General features: G+C 40.2%; 3 protein-coding genes across 3 annotated transcripts; 1 reads left to right on the top strand and 2 right to left on the bottom strand.

Annotated features, from left to right (window-relative positions):
* Nucleotides 1-540: 540 nt before the first annotated feature.
* c1galt1c1 (C1GALT1-specific chaperone 1) lies at nucleotides 541-4762 on the bottom strand. Its single transcript, XM_041944356.1, has 2 exons — nucleotides 4609-4762; nucleotides 541-3044 (listed from the first exon to the last, which is right to left on the bottom strand). The coding sequence occupies exon 2, from the start codon at nucleotides 3028-3030 to the stop codon at nucleotides 2077-2079; it is 954 nt and encodes a 317-aa protein (XP_041800290.1). The 5' UTR covers nucleotides 3031-3044; nucleotides 4609-4762; the 3' UTR covers nucleotides 541-2076.
* Nucleotides 4763-8554: 3792 nt separating this feature from the next.
* On the top strand, nucleotides 8555-10617 carry urp1 (urotensin-related peptide 1). The gene is made up of 5 exons (XM_041943689.1): nucleotides 8555-8657; nucleotides 9026-9154; nucleotides 9239-9279; nucleotides 9603-9708; nucleotides 10586-10617. The coding sequence occupies exons 1-5, from the start codon at nucleotides 8555-8557 to the stop codon at nucleotides 10615-10617; spliced, it is 411 nt and encodes a 136-aa protein (XP_041799623.1).
* Nucleotides 10618-11244: 627 nt separating this feature from the next.
* clic2 (chloride intracellular channel 2) lies at nucleotides 11245-15891 on the bottom strand. The gene is made up of 6 exons (XM_041943722.1): nucleotides 15599-15891; nucleotides 13858-13967; nucleotides 13164-13289; nucleotides 12968-13068; nucleotides 11885-12066; nucleotides 11245-11572 (listed from the first exon to the last, which is right to left on the bottom strand). Exons 1-6 carry the CDS (start codon nucleotides 15650-15652, stop codon nucleotides 11411-11413), a joined length of 735 nt encoding a protein of 244 aa, XP_041799656.1. The 5' UTR covers nucleotides 15653-15891; the 3' UTR covers nucleotides 11245-11410.
* Between the last annotated feature and the right edge of the window lie 1628 nt (nucleotides 15892-17519).

Raw genomic sequence — 17519 nt, 5'->3', positions numbered from 1 at the left:
ACCTGAAATGGTTTTCAATTAACAGCTGTGCCTTGTGAAAAGTTGGTGGAATTTCTTGCCTTCTTAAGGTGTTTGAGACCAACAGTTGTGTTGGTATAGAGTCAATAAGAGAGAGCTTTGGCCCAGAAACCAAAAAAGTGGACCGTACTTTGGTCTGAAGAGTCCTCCACCATGAAGCGTGGAGGAGGAGGTGGTGACACTGTTGGGGATTTAGTCAAAATTCAAGGTTTGGGTTGTGTTTGGTGGGACCATCCTTTGTTTTTCAACAGGACAGTGATCCAAAACACACCTCCAGGTGATGTAAAGGTTTGATCAAGATGGAGTGCTGCATCACATGATGTGGCCTCCTCCACAGTGAAGGAAAAGCAGCCAACAAGTGCTCAGCACATATGGGAACTCCTTCAAGACTGCTGGGAAAAGCGTTCCAGGTGACTACCTCCTGAAGCTGGTTCAAAGAAGTCCAGCAGTGTGCAAAGCTGTCATCGAAGGAAAAGGTGGCTTGTTTGAAGGATCTGATATAAAGCATTTTGCTTTGTATAGGTTTTTTGCTTGTTTGTTTGTTTACACATATTTTCACATTAGTTCATAGTTATGGCTCCAGTATTCACCTACCATGTATAAAATAAACACTGACTGAGAAGGCATGTCCAAACATTTGACTGGTACTGTGTCAATACACCATGTGAGCATATTTAAAATAATGACCGAGGGAGTGACTGCTGTCCAGTGTTCGACCTGTTATTCTGCTCCTCGCCTTAGTGGGTGAAGCAATTTATAAGATACACCCAGTGAAAAAGATTCAGATTTTGTTGTTTTCTGGGGGTGTGATTCAGCTTGTAGTTTGTGGTTCTGTGTATAGGTGTTTCTAAAATGTTGTCCAACCCATTTATATCAGTGTGGCGACGCAATTGGTCCCTCATGTTCACCGTTGTTAATAACATTTGTTTTAGTCTCACAACATATTTCAACAGTACCAGGGCATCAATTAGAGCTACAATATTTTATTCTTTTCTTACCCAACAGCAGCAAACATTAACAGACATTATGTTTTAAGATGTAACAACATAGTGGTCAGCTGTGTTACTAATAACCAAAACAGAATATGACATGATGGCCACAGTTTGCCTGCGACAGAATGCATTTAGTTTTATATAAAAAATGTTTTTAGCTTAACAAAGTTCTTTAGCTACAAATATTTCCCCTTACCAAAAATAATTAAAAGTATGCTGGACAAGGTATACACCTGGAAAGCTACCAGCGCTCTTCTGTATCATTTTCACCCTGACACACTTTCATCCTCATTCCCACCTTTGAGCCGTCTTTGTTAGATCATTGAACACCACCAAAGTAAGTTTATTCAGAAAATTATTTTATTTAATTATCCAAAAGTCCCTTTTTTTGTCTTTTTAATATGTGACAGAAGAAATATACTTTACTCATAAGTCAGCACTGAGGTATATTATTTTCCTTTTCAGCTGTGAAGGCCAATTCTTCCGATGTGGAGATAATCAAGCATAATGTCACAAAAAAAATGCACTTCATTTAAAGGCTCGGCTGGGTCATGATATGTTACTAATAATTGGTGCATCCATACAATCTTTAAATCAGTTGGGTGATGTATTCTCAGAGATAAAAAAAGAAGTTGTTCATTATGTGGTAAAGATGGCCGAGCACTTTAAACAGTTAAATAATTTCAGAAATATGTCAATTTCAGGAAATAGTATAAGCTAATAACTCTAATGCAGCTTTAAGACCACAGAAAGACAAATAATTAAGATTCGTAACAACATTACAATAACAAAAACTTCCAAATATCTTGTCTCATGTCACACATTTCATTTCTCAGCTCCATCTTCCTTCAAAGAACGGCACACCCATCAACTCTGTTAACTTACACCACAAAGCAATGGGGTGCTGATTGTGCCAAGTGCAAAATGTACAAATTACATAAAAGTGTTACTCCCACCCAGGATCCAGTTTTACAAACAGCATAAGAAAACTATCTTCCCAAAGTTAGGTTTGCCACCACAGAAGCAAAAATTTAAAATGTCATATCCAGCTTGAAGGAATGAGTCCCTAATCATTGTCTGAACCTTCAGGAGGGTGAAATACTAACGAGTCGTGAAAAACGTGGCCGTAAGGACGAAGTCTGTAAACTCCAAACATCATAACCTGCATCTGGTTCGGCGACATCCCATTGAATGTGACCGCCATGTCGGAGCAGCAGCCCTCCACCACATTGGTGGGGTTGTCCTTCATGCTGTCTGTTACCAGGGTGTCCACGCTCTTGCTGTTGAACAGGCCCTTTCCGTGTGCATCTTCTCCGTTCTCTGCGAACACGCCTGTATATTTGAGACACACAGCCAGCTGCTTGTCTTCACTCAGCTTCCACAGGGCACGTCCTCTCTCTGGACATTTGTCTTCATCCTGGAACACGTGCACTAGCCTTTTCAGCGCTTCATAGCTTAGCACAATGCCACTATCATACGCCACATACTCAAGCTCCCCTGACTTCATAGCATTGCCCAGGTAGAAGGGCTCGCTGGGATCCTTCGTCAGCACCAGATATTTGAGGTTCTCGATGATGGCAAATGTAGTAGGTTGTGCCACAAAGAACCAGCGCAGGTCTCCAGCGTTCTCATAAGCATGCTTCAGAGCTTTACGTAACCTCGCCCAGTCATCTTTTTCATTCAGGTCTATTGCCTCGAGCGCCTTGGAGGACTCAGAGGTGTAAAACACAGCCTTATCACAGTGTTTGCTCCAGGTGTCAACAACAGTGGCCCAATAAACAAGGATCTTGGGCTGGACCATGATGATGCAAGAGACCCGGACTTGATTGCTCAACTCCTGCACCCTACTGTCGGAGAGGCGTGTCAGCTCATCTTTACTTGGTGCCTTGACGTGATGATGATGATGGTCCTCTGTCCTGGACTCTGAGCTGGGGCTGAAACTACCCAGGAGTGACAGCACCAAGCAGAAGAGGCCTCCCATGACCATCCCCTTCATGAAAGAACCTCCTTCGGACAGCATTTTGACAGCAGACACTGAACAAGAGAGAAATTGCATTAAAGTGTTTTCCTAAAAAACAATGTATACACTGAAAAGACTCTCTCTCAATCATCACACATGATCCACTAGAAGTGTGTAATGGTATATTTATCTGTAGAGATCCTGCTCTTTGCCTGTTATTTTCTCATTTTGCTGTAAGTAGCGAGCAGATGCCAGACCATAAAACAAGCAGCACGCATCCAAGAGGAAAAATGACAAACGTGACATATTTAAACCTTATCAACGGTTTTATTTAATCATATCTGAATGTAAGTTCAATCTTTAGGTTTTGGACTGTTGGTCTGACAAAACAATGTACACTGTTACACTGTTTGTAGAGAAATTGTGGTACATGGCACAAAATGTGACTGCAAAATAAAGCAGCTGGTAAAATCTCAAAACAAAACATTAAACGGATGAGTTTAAGTTTTGATCAAACACTACAGATGTCCGTGTGTTTGAGCTGTTTGCAAAGCAAAGAATAATCATCATGTATCATCTTAAAAATATTGCAAAAATCTGTTCAATAGAGTTTCACAGACACTGAAACCCACCGTACACACTTTTATTACTGGCAACTGGCATAAATCAGAAACAAGTACAATCAAAAAGTAATATAAGATATATATAACATTACACTGGCTACCACTTTGTTACAGAATCGATTTTAAGATTTTACTTATTATCTTTAAAGCACATCATAGCCTGGCCCCAGACTACATCTCTGATTACTCCCCTTACCAACAGGAACACAGTCTGTGGTCCTCAGGCAGGAACCTGCTGGCTGTTCCCATGTCAAGCTGCAAGACTACAGGGGACAGAGCTTTTGCTGTTCAGGCCTAAACTAGGGCCTGAACTAAACCTGTTGTTATGGAAGGCTTTTAGAACTTGATTTAATCTGGGTCATATGTCTTGCTGAGTGTATTTGTGTATTGTTCAGCCAGATGAATCCATTGTATTTATGTAAGACGTGTATCAACATTTCTCATCCTTTCTGACACATTCTAGGCAAAACACTTTGACTAATGACAATGATTGTTGATGGCATCCCTTATGTAATTTATTGCCATTTCTAGCATAACGTGATAATCATCTACGTAGCCAAACAGTAAACAAATACTGCTGTACAGATTAATTTACTGTTTGACGACCCTACAGTTTTATCCTGACACAAGGCTCGGTTTGAGATATTGCAGTTCTTGGTTTGTCTGTCTAAATAAACCAAATGCCACTCATTATCATCCTATTTTTTAAAGAAATGCTACAAGGCACGAACTGAAAGCTAAAGCAGCTAGTAACTTAAGGTCTGAGCGTGTTAACAGTTGAGCGTTTCGATTAAACACCACAGACATCCATGTTTGAACCCTTTGTCAGTTCGTTCAGCTAGCATTAACGTTAGCTAACGTCTTAGCATTACATGAGGGAGTTTAGGTGGGGTCATTGTAACTACCAGCTGTAAGCTAAGTGTTAGCGTCCTATCTGCGTAACGTTACACTACACGACTAACTGGGGATTCTTGTTAGCAACATGAGTGGAATACATAAAGAGCATTTACTGTACCTAGCTGGGTTAATGCTGCCGTTATAGGTGGTGCTCACGTTTTCGCTTGTCTATCAGCTCCCACTTTTCCTGGTTGGTGAGATTACCAACGTCGGCCAGGACAGTTAATTAAGGACCACGTACCTGCATGGTTCACACTAGTGTTAACGCTCAACAACACGGACTTCCGCTTTCTGAGGTCATGTGACTCAGCTGAGGGCTCGTCCGAATAATTTCAACAGCTGCTTTCAGTTGTGTTGTAATCACATGACTAAATAACGTAAACGCACACATAAATGAATTGTGAAGTACTTTTCAAAACTGTTAAAACTTTAGTATTATTATGTAATGTTAGTTTATGATTCACAATTTCATATTAACAGTTTTATTGGGGTTCATACTTATGTTATTGTATTTATATTATTTTTTCCACAAAGAAAATTCCCTATTTTTTCATGTCACATTTAATTTATTTGCTATTTTTGACTTAATCTCTTCATATGATTGCGTTATAATGTCTTCATTTGTTGATTTGGAGTTCCATAATATTAGCCCTCAAATTTGGTCTTTTCAAACTGTTGCTTGGACAAAGTTGGTGTATTTTGATGCTTTTGAGACATTTTTTGTGATTCAGGTTGGTTTGAACGTGGGGTTGTATTGCTCCAATCATGACTGAACTTAACTGTTGTGTATGTGTAATAATTCAGCTCTGGATTGGTTATTTTCTTATATTTCAGTAAACTTTTTGACAGATATACAAGAAGTTATTGAAACTGGGGAAAGACAATGTAACTAAATTATAATGTAGCTAAGTCTGCAACAATTGGCTGAATAATTATAGTCAATCTGCAGAAAACAGTTATTTATTTTTGAAGAATTTCTGCATTTGAAAAAAAGACAAAATGTGTGCTGGTTCATGTCCAGTGATGCAAAGTAACTAAGTACATTTACTCAAATGCTGTATAAAGAGGATTTTTGAGGCAGTTTTAGATCAGGGCATATAATTTATAAAAATGCTGCTCCTTCCACCCTGAAACCCATAGACACGGTCTATCACTGGTGATAGCTACATCACTCGCCATTGTAACCGTATGATAAGGTGGGCTGTTCTTGTCTGGCAGAGAGGTGTAATAAACATTATTTGTTTCTTTTCAGAAGCCCTTGTTGGACTTAGTTATGCTGTATTGGAACTTAGGACCCAATCAAAGTCACTCACATGACTGAAAGTCCCCAGAGCCATTCTGAATTTGGAAAGTTAGCCTTTTCTTTAGGTGCCCAAAATTCTTAGAATGATCTTCAACACACGCTTTTCACAATTCAGAACCATGATCACAAACCTCCCTGCTTCCATGTGTAACTGCTTTGACTGATTTCTTTTTATTCTCATCTGTATTTTGTCCTTTCTTCTTTTAACCTGTCTGTAACTTGTCATTCTTGCAAATGAGGACAACCTCATTCATCCTCATCATAAATTATATCATGTTTATCAAACACAATTCATTGTTTAAGATTAAGACAGCAGTTCCCAACTTCTTTTTGTTTGTGACTTCCTAGAAATAAACAGTGGATAGTTAGGGTTCATTGTCTTGTTTAGATGTCTCTGAGGTTGTCAGCAGTTCAGCCAAACAGATATTTCCCTTCGAACAAGTTGTTTTCATTTACTTAAAGGGTCAAAGGCAGAAAGAGGCAAGTTCTCCGACATTGCACAAAATTCAAATTTTGGTCCAAAGTCTAAAAATAGATACAAATTTCCCTTTCCAGGGACCTGGCCCATCAGTTGACAACCACCAGACTAAACTGCCTGGCAGTAAAGTACATAAACAAGGTCCAACCCACCGGCTACACCAGTAAAATACTGCCAACTGTACACACTGTTGCATCCCTATTAACAATTTATTGATGTAATGATATGTTAGTCAGGGGCCACTTTCCTGCAAACCAAAACAATTTCAATAGTTCAAGTACAGTTTAATGGTAAAAGTTTTGCTTCAGTGAGATTTTGAATGCAGGGCCAATGATTAACCCATCAACATAAATCCTGTTTTTAATTTTAACAAAGACAGTTATTGCCAGTTATCAATTAGTTATTGTTTCTTTCCTTTTCCAAATGAGTAATGTGTCTGAAGTCCCTGCTTGACCCAAACTCAGCTGTGTTCTTCTCATTGACTGCTCAGCAGCCAAATGTATCAAATGTTGTTGTTTTCAATAGCAATTTCAGAGACATGGAGACAGCCTTATAAATCACCTGATACCGCGTGCACTCGTCTGAGGAGCATTAGTGACCTTTCAGTTTGACAAAACGCCCTGCAGCCCTGCAGCCTACTCCAACAGCCAAACTCTTAACTAGTTTTGATCTTAATGCCAAACAATTAGTCCAATAAGAGTTTCCTTTTACATTTAAAGCCTTTATGAATTAATTAATCAATTACTGTTAGAACTCACACTGTGAATTTCTTAATTATATTAGGAAAGGACAACATTTCAAGCTCTAATTGGCTCTCTATCAGGTACACAACAGGTCTGCATTAAGAGAACGCTTCTTTCCTCAGGCCGTCGGGACAGTCTGACCTCTGCACATCCTCAGCCTTGTTGAGAATTTGCCTTCAGCCAATCCCTGCACATTGCAGGTTTACACTTGCGACATTGGTTATTTACTTTTTCTACATGTATTTGTCATTTTTAGCCATGCCAGCAGCACGGCTTTAATGATTGACCACCATCAGGTCAAAATCTGAATTCGTCCAACATTTTGGCTTGTGACTAAATATCTGCAAAACTATTGACATTCCAGCCTCAACTCTAGTTCGTGTTTAGTGCTAATCAGCAGATGTCAGAATGCAAACACGCTAATCTAAACTATGTTAGCATTTAGCATACAGCACAGCTAACTCCAGTCTAACAGAGCTACTTATTTTGAATTATTTTATCTTAATATATTTGTTTTCTGTTAAGATTATTTTACCACAGTAAGCTTTGCCCCTTCATCCATCCCTTCAAGATCTTCTCCCAAACCCACTCACCTCCCATCGCCAATCCTTGTCAATAATGCACAGTATTCAGAGTACTACAACTGTAAAGAAATGTTCAACATTAGAGACAAGTCAAGCAGAAATAACACAAAAAGTAGGTTAATCTGCAATTTTCACTACAGAAGAAGGACGAAGATATGCCATGCCACTTTATAATTAAGAAATAATTAATTGTTTAAATATCATACTGTGCCACTACTTTGGATATAGTTGGGCCGATGTACAAAGTGCATATTGAAAGTGGAGCAGTGTACAATGAAGCCCACAGAACATAAATAAATAGGCATGTACTGTATGTTTTCTATAAATGAAAACTGTGCAAAAATATAGAGGGGAATAAAATATTAAATCAGCCGGTAATTGTCTATGCAGGGTTATTGTGCTCCACAAACAACAGAAAGCATGGTGCAAGAGCAAAGTCTTTAACTGTTTGCACCTTTAGCTCAAGATGAACAACATTTGCAACAATCACCACAATGGGACCTATTTGCCTTAATGGACGGTCACAATTAATTACTTCAGAAATGTTAGTCATTCAACAGAAGGTGACGTCGAAACCTTCAGTGACATAGTTCCACCAGCTGTGTGCCTGTGATCTCAGACATGAGCAATGGTGCGTTTGAACAGCCCATCACACTGAAATGGTGTCAGACATAAACCATCAGAGCTCCGCTGGACAGCCGCTGATTACTGCTGGAGAGCAAACATTTGTTAGGCCTCTCTGTACAAGCACAGATAGGCTCCAGCTGAATTGACAGGGTCCCCTAAATTGCGTCTATGACGCCTGATCCATCGCGTCAAAACCATTAAGAAGGAGACTGGGTGTGATGATAATGTATTGATCAGATTGTGATGGATGACCGCTGAGGGTATATAAGTGAAGTTCTTTGCCAAGCAGAGGTATAGTCCAGATCTGACCATCTAAAGGTAAAGGCACCATGCTTTCTGTAGCTCTGTTTTACCTCGTAGCTGTGATTTGTTCTGCAAGAAGGACACATGCTCTACCTCTGTACCCTGACTCCAACCTGGAGCCACAGGCAGGTAAGACGCTTTCACTCATATCTTCAATTTCGCTGAAAGTGTTGGATTACTTTCGCCAAATTTGACCTTTTGTCATTAGCAACACGAGAGCAGCACTTCTGCTTTGCTGGTTATGAGGGATTAGCTCAGCTGGTAGAGCATACAACTTAAAGATGAAAGACTGTCAGATAACAGACAGTAACCCAACCAAATTCTGTTCAAAGTAACTCTAGTTTCCTTCAAGATGAAAGAAGACTTCTCCAATTTGCTCTTTGAGATATGGTTCAAAATCCAGAAATGCATTTTTAAAGGCTTTCTACTGAACTCAGTGCGGGGCCGCTAATGTCACAACGTGAGGATGATTAGCAGAAGTTGTTTCATCTCAACAGATTTCATTCAGAAATTAGTGTCAGAGGTGGAGGATGAACCCAACACTGCTGAGGTGGAGCAGAGAGAGGTGAATAATCTGTATCCTCTACTGATGCAGCACAATGGAGGGAGAGACCCCTGGAATAAAGGTAAAAACTATGCAAACATCATGCAGACGTTTGCAGACAAATCAGTCAGATATGGTTGATTAAATGATTTTCAATTTTTTTAAGGGGCTAAAGATGCAGCACAGCAGGATAGGTTTGCGAACATGGTAAGTCTGAAAATCTATGTCTCTGTACTCTATCTTAAGGAAGTAGTGATATAGCACTGTGTACTGTATAACAGTATAGCACTTTTCAAAACAAGGTTACAAAGTGCATGGAAAAAAGATGAAAGCATCTCCTTTAGCCTAGAGCAGGGTTGAATTAATAGCAGTAGTTTTGTTGCATGATCTGAGTTTGAGTTTATGATGGAACCAAAAGTGGTTTACCTTAAAATAAACTCTAAAATCAACTGGAAGTCAATGCAAGCAGGCTAAAATGTGGGTGACGGGAGTTTGGCTGCAGCAGCATCATATATTTTCCTTGTTTTCAGGTTGAGGACCTCAAAGAAGCCGTTTTGAAGCTGGCAGCGGCTGACAAGCTTCGCTCTCAGGGTTTTGTCAGATCAGAGCAGAACTTGCCAAAAACAAACAAAAGAGGTGAGTGACTCTTATTGTTTTCTATCTGGCACATGCCACACCTGCTCTTCACACACAGTCTGTGACACGGGCTCCAGTGTGCTCCAATAAAAAGGATGTTTAACTAAGGCTTGTATCATTTAGTGCACTGTAATGGATATAACATGTACTGGTACACAACAATGTGGTGAAAATACACAGTAACTCTTTTATGCTCAGTAAAAACTAGGTTACTTTTTTTAAACTATGAATTGCTTAATGTGAAGTTTAAGCTATACACATATCTTAAGGTTATATAAGCTTACAGCACAGAGGTCAAACAAGATCATTTTAATGTAACATGAGTAAATAAAGTAAAGCTATGTTAGCCATGACTTCATTCTCATGAGCGACAGATGCAAGAAATGGGATTTCAAACATTGTGAAGTTGATTTCTATAGTGGAAGTCCGTTGATTTAGAATTTCTAAACACATATAACCATTTAATAAATGGTGGTTTACAACAGACTATAATGTAGTTTGTAAGCAGGTGTAAGAGTAGTTTATCAATGTACAGTATTTGACAACAATATAGTCCAAAGCTTCCTTTTAAGGAAGGAAAAACTTAACAAAATAAAAAATTAACAGGAAACAGCAAGAGCAACAGAGTTGGGATAACTCTTCCAGGGTGGACAGACATTAATAGATGCTGTGTGTACACAACATGTACCGAATTTACAGAAGCACCAGTAGTAAATCTGCAAGACAGTTAAACAGAGTCGCAATATTAGGTAAATATTAACACAAATATCAAGGGCAGTAAGTTAAAGAATTTCCGGCACAAGAGTGTGGATTGATCAAACTTTACTTCTCTCGTCTTCAGCTTTGTTCCTAATCTTTCTCTCTGATGTCCTGACAGCATGTTTCTGGAAATACTGTGTCACCAACTAGAGCCCGGCAGCGGCGGCGGCAGGACATCTGGCGCGATTTCTGCTCGGCCTGGTTGGAAATGCCTTCGCTCTCCATCGCCATTTTTGTTTCCCACCAAACAGTCTTTTTGTCGTCTAAACTGGATCAACAGAAAGTATATTTTTGAAGAATGCAAAATGGTCTTTTTTGTGGCTGAAAATAAACTTGAATATGAGAAATGCCATTTATGTGACCTGCTTCTGGTTGTGATGTTTCAAGTTAAAGATATTTATGATGTTTGATGCATGAGACCTCAGTACACACACACACACATCAATACAACAAATGATTTTACTATGTTTATTAGTGTGACAGTGAGACAATTTAATCAAACTGTACATGTACAGTGTCAGAAGAAGAAGTGTATTTCATGTTTTGAATAAAAATGAACTGTTTGTGAAGGTTTCTGCAGTTGCTGCTCACACTAACACAATCTTTGTACTTAATGAGGGTGTTTTGATCATCAAAAAGTATGAAATAATATATTTACACTATAAACAAAAACAGTCAATTGCACATTTGGCCTCTCCGTTGTGGGATAAACACACCATTTCTCTGTGAGGGACTACAGATTGTCAATACATACAACCAATAAAACGTTTTGCTTTGGCGTGTCCCAAAGTCTACTGCAACAGGTCAAGGTTTTTCAGGTGGAATATTTACCGATTCATTGCCACAGCTTATTCGTGTAGGTTGTAGCGCCCTCTACAGATCAACAACTTTACATGCATGGTTACACTGGCTGAAAACAGGACTTTAATAGAGAATCAAAGGTTTATTTCCTCTTGTTGGCCACACTAAAGTAAGCCTTCTCGATCTCAATGTCGGCTGGACACGTCTGTTTGAACTCCTCTCTCTCGTAGGCGTTTTCAAGGTATCGCCACACGCCTGTGAAATGTGCAGGGATGTCAAAGTCGCAGTACTTCTTGGCAGCAATCTGAAATAAATGGAAAGAAGGATCAAATATTAACCTGAGAAACACAGCGTACACCAGGTACATAAAGATCAGGAGTGAAAGAAGTACTCAGATCATTTAAATAAGTAACACTGTAGTACTCAAATACTCAAGTAAACTGTAACTAGAGCTGTCAAAAAATGCTGTGGAGTAAAAAGTACAATATTTCATTCTGAAATATAGTGAAGCAGAAGTTTAAAGTGGCCTAAAATCCAAATATTCAGGTAAACCAGGTGAACAAAGAAACCAGCACTACACTGGAGATGACCCCAAAAAGAAAACGCCCTGCCTCACCCTGATAACGTGCAGTTTGGGCAGCAGGTTGCAGTCAGCTAAGGTGAGGCGGTCTCCGTCCAGGAACCTCCTCTTGGAGACGGTGATGGCTTCTGTGGAGTTGTGGTCAATCTCCTCAGGAAGGGGGGAGTTCAGGTAGACATCCAGGCGCTTGAACTCCCGGAGAAGGTTTTTCTCATGGACTGTAGAGTCACAAACAATAGAGATATGTTGTGTTTTTTTCTGGAATTGCCATTGGTGTTTTGTAGCTGTCAGGGATAAACTGTAAGTGCATTTAACTACAATTTTGAGGTGCTTGTACTTTCTTTGATGCAACTTTATACATTTGCTCCATTACATTTATTAACAGATTGCGGTTAATGGAACAAAGTGTGAGTGAAATTCAGTTTTACGTCAACCAGCTACAACATCAAATACTGCATTCACATGTATCACTAATAATAACCAATATAATACCTATGTAATAATAAACACATTTTTTGCAGAGTGAGTACTTTTACTTTTGATCAGCTGTGGAACAAGTATTCAGATCCTTTACTTTAGTCAAAGTATCGATTCCATAGACTAAATTTACTCCATTACAAGTAAAGCTCCTATTATCAGCAAAATGAAAGTGCTCATTTCACAACAATAGTCCCATTTATAGTTTATCTATTATAATAATGAATTATTATGACTGATGTATTATCACATAGGTATTTCAATGTTGTAGTTGGTCAAAGTCAAGCTAATTCAAGTGCTTTATATATTATTGGACATATTTATTCTATGAAAAACATCATGTTTTAGAGGCTGATCAGATATTTTGTATATAAAATCTGAATGTGAAAAGGAAGTATAGCTGTTAAATAAATGAAGTGGAGTAAAAACTGTGATATTTCTGTCTGAAAGGCAGAGGTATAAAGTAGCATCAGAGGGAACCACTCAAGTGAAGTACCTCAAAGTTGCCTGCAATACTTGAGTAAATGTATTTCCTGTGATGGCACATTAAAGATACGCTTTCTATGCTTCCATGCAGGTACGAATAAGTATAAGCATCATGAGCTGCTGAATGTTTGATTAATCACAACAACCACAACTTACAGGCGTTATTCGGGCTGTTCTTGATGAAAGCTGAGAACTTTGCAAAAATGTCAGCGCCCACGTCAAAGGACTCTTTGTTTAATGGGCTGAGGTGAGGATACCTGCAGGCCAGAGCAGAAAGGAGAAGCCCGGGAGTAAGCGTGTTTGAGGAGAGAAAATCACTCTGCATTAATATCTGTTTAATGTGCAGCAATACCTGGGAGGGGCCAGTGTTTGCTCAAGAAACTCCTCGATCTTGATGAAGTCTGTTTTGAGGGTGCCGTTGTAGAGGAGGAAAGGCGGGTTGGTCCCGGGCGCCAGGTCTTTGAGCTCTGCCGGCTTCCTGGAGAGGACGTGGAAAGATGGGACTTAGTTGCTTAATTCAGTTCATTCAATCAGACTGTTGTCAAGCGCATCGAAACTGAGAGCCTGTTGTGCTGTTGACACTTGTCAGAATCAAATGTGGTGCCATGGATGAATGATTTCAACACTGGCTGTTGGTTTAGTTATAAAAAAAAAACACAGCACTGGGAGTGGTCGTCTGTTTAATAGGCCCGCTGTGTGTGTGTGTGTGTGTTCTGAATCATTCAATTATCAGCATCCTTTCAAAGTTTCCTGATCTTATTTGCTCTCCGGTAATGACCCTGAGAAATTCACACAATAAAGCCTCAATTAAAGGAGGTGTTTGTTTGAAGGCGACACAGGGCTCTTTGTACACGTTTGCAGGCTCCTCCCGCTGACCTCTGGGAGACAGAGTGAGCAACACACCTATTGATCGGTGAGAAATGCTCTGGATTACTGAAAGAAACTTCTCCGTTTCTCTCTCGCTTTGCCTCTTAATAGCGTTCTGTGTAAAAAAGTCCCCGTGGCCAGATGTCAGGAAGTGTTTCTGCCGGAGGAGGGGCGCTTACTTCCTCATGTCAACAGTGGTCACCGTAAACTTGACTCCCTTCAGCCACAGAACCATGAAGAGCCTTTGGCAGAAGGGGCAGTTCCCCACGTTCTCGCCATCATGTCCAGCCTAAAAGAACACAGAAAGTAATAAAGTTTTATTTTGTTCTGCTATTGTATCATTGCCTGTATTAGCCCGTGAAGCTATCACAACATTTCCTCTCCTCTCCTCTGCTCATAAACAAGAGATTTTGGAAGCGAAAGGCATTTCTGGGACATTTAAAGGCGTTTTCCTCTCTGCAGGGAAAAGGAGGCATTGTGTTGTAGCGGAAAAACAACAGACGCTAACATTTGCTAGCATCTCCTGCTTCAGCTAGCTCACAACACAACAACTGGTTAAAGCCCAACCTGTGTTTTTATGAGCTTTTAGCTAAAATGTTGCTAAAGGAATAGTTTGACATTTTGAGAAATTCACATATATCTGTCTTGCCGTAAGTTAAATGAAAGGATACCTACTGCACATCTCTCATGTCTATAAGGTAATGACGCAACAGTTGCTTTGATTAGCTTAGCATACACGCTGAAAACAGCTAGCCTGGCTCTGTAAGGTAACAAAATCTGTCTTCCGGCCCCAACTCCAACACTCACTGAATGACGCATGTTTACAACATGTCGCATTTTTACCAGGGTTTATGTGCCGGACTAATTCCTGGAAGGGAGCAGTGATTTCCTGGAGCCTTGACCATGATCAACCAAGAAAAACCAGCACGGTTGCTTATAACCACTGTAAAACCGTTTATACATTTCTCTTTTTCGTGTTAATTATTAAGGTTTAAAGGTGCTGGTGGGCAAATTTTGTCAACTTTGAACAGGGCCGGGCTAGCTGTTTCCCCTTGTTTCCAGTCTTTATCTTAGGCTAAGCTAACCATCTGCTACCTGTAGCTTCATATTTACAGACATGAGAGTGGTGTCGATCTTCTCATTTAACCCTCAGCATAGAAATCAGCATATTTTCCAAAATGTCAAACTGTTCCTTTAGGTGACTGACGGCTGGATGTTTCATTTACAAAAAGACACAACACTGCTTATTGTTTTTCCTCTTCATCTGACCTTGTTTTATATCAGAGGACGCTTTGTCCCTGAACAGATGCCATTAACACATTTATGTACGTGTGTGACAGTATGAAAAGATCCCGGTGTGTTTGAATGTTTGGATATCACGCAGCAACATGAAATGGGAAAAAAGACTTTTTGTTTATGTGACCTCTTGATATGGATGAAGTATTCTGAATGTGTGCGTAAGTAAAGTGGGTGTGCCAGGCTCAGGCTTGAGGCCAGTCCCCCTTCATGCTCCCTCGTCCTTCTGGGTGTGCGATGATAAGGCTGACTGTCTATCTGTGGCCGGAGTTTACTGATAAAAAACAAAGTGCCGTGACCCTCAGGAGGGATGCAAACACTTCAGCATCTGCAGCACACGGTATCTATAGACGGGCACAATCAAAATGAGTTATCCTCTGATTGATGTTGCTCGTAAAGCAGTACTGTAGATCTCTGCCCTTTAACAATACTGATAAATGAGTGACTCCTTTGTTTGCCTGTAACTTTTCCTCTGAAAGAAAGGTTATAAAACAGGAAAATTAATGTGGAATTATACATAATACATTCTTTTGACAGGGAATTCAGGTATGATTGCCTTTCTTTCACATGTCACTGTCTACTTCTTCTTTCCAGTAATTAGTGGAATTGAAAGAAATACCTCACCTTAATGAACAACTCGATGGATGGCTCCTTGTCAGAGTTCTGCCTAAGTGCCATGTCGTCCTAAACAAAAAGTTTAATTCACTTTTTAAAATTCCAAGTACTCGCTCCAGTCAAGGTTTCTCCTTATAGTCAGTGGTGCTTTCCACCCCCAGAAAATTCACAGAGCCGAGGAGAGAAAGCTGCTGCTGATGCCCTTGAACAAGCTCTGCTCCGGTTTCAAGTGTCTCTGTGCTCGTGGATGTCAGGAGAAGGTGTTACACCGCACGGCTGGTTGTGTTTTGTCTGAGGGCTCCTTGGAGGCTATCGCTCTAAACATACTTTACAAGTCAGGGGAGGAGGGAGGATCCAGAGAGATGGGCGGGGTGCTCTCTCTTATATACCCGTAGCCAAACTCTATGAGAGGAGAGCTTAAAATAGGAGTCTCGGCATATTGCAATACACAGAACCGATAACAACATGTGACTCACACAAATTCAGGCAATTCATTTGGGCCGTTCACATTCCAGCACCGTCAGAAGGATGGAAGGAGTAATGGATTAGGGGCATTTTTCACAGGAGGGCTGTATTAACTACAAAGCGCCCACTGACATACGCTGGAAGACATGAGAGACACCTAATCTGATTTAGCCATTTGTCTCACATCTGGTCGACTGAATGATGTTTATAAGAAATACTTGAACATGCCGTTTAAAAGTCACACTGATTTTACTTTATGAGTGTTCGTAGCTTAAAAACAATGAATGGGTAAACTCTTTGTGCTTTCCAGTTGAAGACATTTAGTTTTTTTTTGTAAGAGGCAAGAAAAGTTGATGAACGTGACAGGACCACACATCCCCTGGGGCTGAGAACCGAAGGCTCAGTTTAGTGTTCTTGTAATATGGTTTCCCTTACAGTAAATAGAGGAAGGGAAATTTTATGACAAAACCCCCAACGCTGTGGCGTAGACTTCTCTAAAGAAATTAAATCACATGCACAGGATTATGCAATTCGTGAAAAGGAATCTAAAAAGTAAAGGCAGCAGACTGAGCCACGTACTTTGTTTTACTTGGCTCTGTGCCATGTAAAACAAAACCCATCGCATTCAATCCCAAACAAATCCTGGAAATTTGATGAATAACACCCGGGACCATCACAGGAAATGTGACAGAGGCAGAGAAAGTTGTGCTTGATCCTCATCCTCCTTTTAAATGTCTGTGAAGTCAGGGAGATTACGGCCTGAGATTTTCCAACTGTCTGAATCTCCCCTTCCACAGCGTCCAGCAGTTCCTCCACCTCAGCAGAGTAGAAGATTTTAAGGAATAATTTGTCACTTTATTGACACTTCCTATGGGAGGAGACTGGAATTTTACTGGAGTATAAGGTGGGAGGGTCACTCTCACTTATGCACATCATTAGAACATGGGTTTCTCCTTCTAAATCATCAGCCTCCATTATTGCGTCCACTCCGCTGCTATGGAGGGAGTGTTTATTGCAGCCCGTGTGATAAATGACTGGACCGCCATTCAAACATTCATTCTGATTCACCACCACAAGTAGATGCAATTACTGATAATGTCCTCAGCGCTGCTGAATCACTTTGTGTGTATTTTGTGTCAGTGTTTGGTTGGTATGACGACAGCCGTCACACAGGGTTGAGAAAGAAAGACGCGTAAAAGGGAAATTAAGGTTGAAATCACAGCCTTTATAGTAAACTGAAAGCAACCGATTCTGACTGTGCAGAGAGGAGGGATTTCCCGAATATTCCCGGAAAAGACTGCCTGTTGAGGAAACGTATAGCTTGCCGCTGACCTTTCACTTCCTCTTCCACAAAGAAAAAGATCGGAGAGGCCTATCTCATGGAGAGAGATACACACATATCTCCAGCAGACACACACAGCAGCTGGAAGTGACCTCCTGGAAAAAAGTGCCTTATCTCCGTAAA

This window comes from Chelmon rostratus, chromosome 9 (assembly GCF_017976325.1).
Source record: "Chelmon rostratus isolate fCheRos1 chromosome 9, fCheRos1.pri, whole genome shotgun sequence".
Taxonomy (NCBI): Eukaryota; Metazoa; Chordata; class Actinopteri; order Chaetodontiformes; family Chaetodontidae; genus Chelmon; species Chelmon rostratus.
Note: the sequence above shows the minus strand (reverse complement) of the source record. Positions and strands in the feature narration are given on the sequence as shown.

Coding starts and splice junctions, on each gene's coding strand:
- c1galt1c1 (XM_041944356.1), bottom strand. CDS start 3,030: ATGCTGTCCGAAGGAGGTTCTTTCATGAAGGGGATGGTCATGGGAGGC.
- urp1 (XM_041943689.1), top strand. CDS start 8,555: ATGCTTTCTGTAGCTCTGTTTTACCTCGTAGCTGTGATTTGTTCTGCA. Junction 8,658..9,025: donor CAACCTGGAGCCACAGGCAG/GTAAGACGCTTT, acceptor TCATCTCAACAG/ATTTCATTCAGAAATTAGTG. Junction 9,155..9,238: donor GAGAGACCCCTGGAATAAAG/GTAAAAACTATG, acceptor AATTTTTTTAAG/GGGCTAAAGATGCAGCACAG.
- clic2 (XM_041943722.1), bottom strand. CDS start 15,652: ATGGCACTTAGGCAGAACTCTGACAAGGAGCCATCCATCGAGTTGTTC. Junction 13,290..13,857: donor ACCACTGTTGACATGAGGAA/GTAAGCGCCCCT, acceptor CGTCCTCTCCAG/GAAGCCGGCAGAGCTCAAAG. Junction 12,067..12,967: donor GAACAGCCCGAATAACGCCT/GTAAGTTGTGGT, acceptor GTGACTCTACAG/TCCATGAGAAAAACCTTCTC.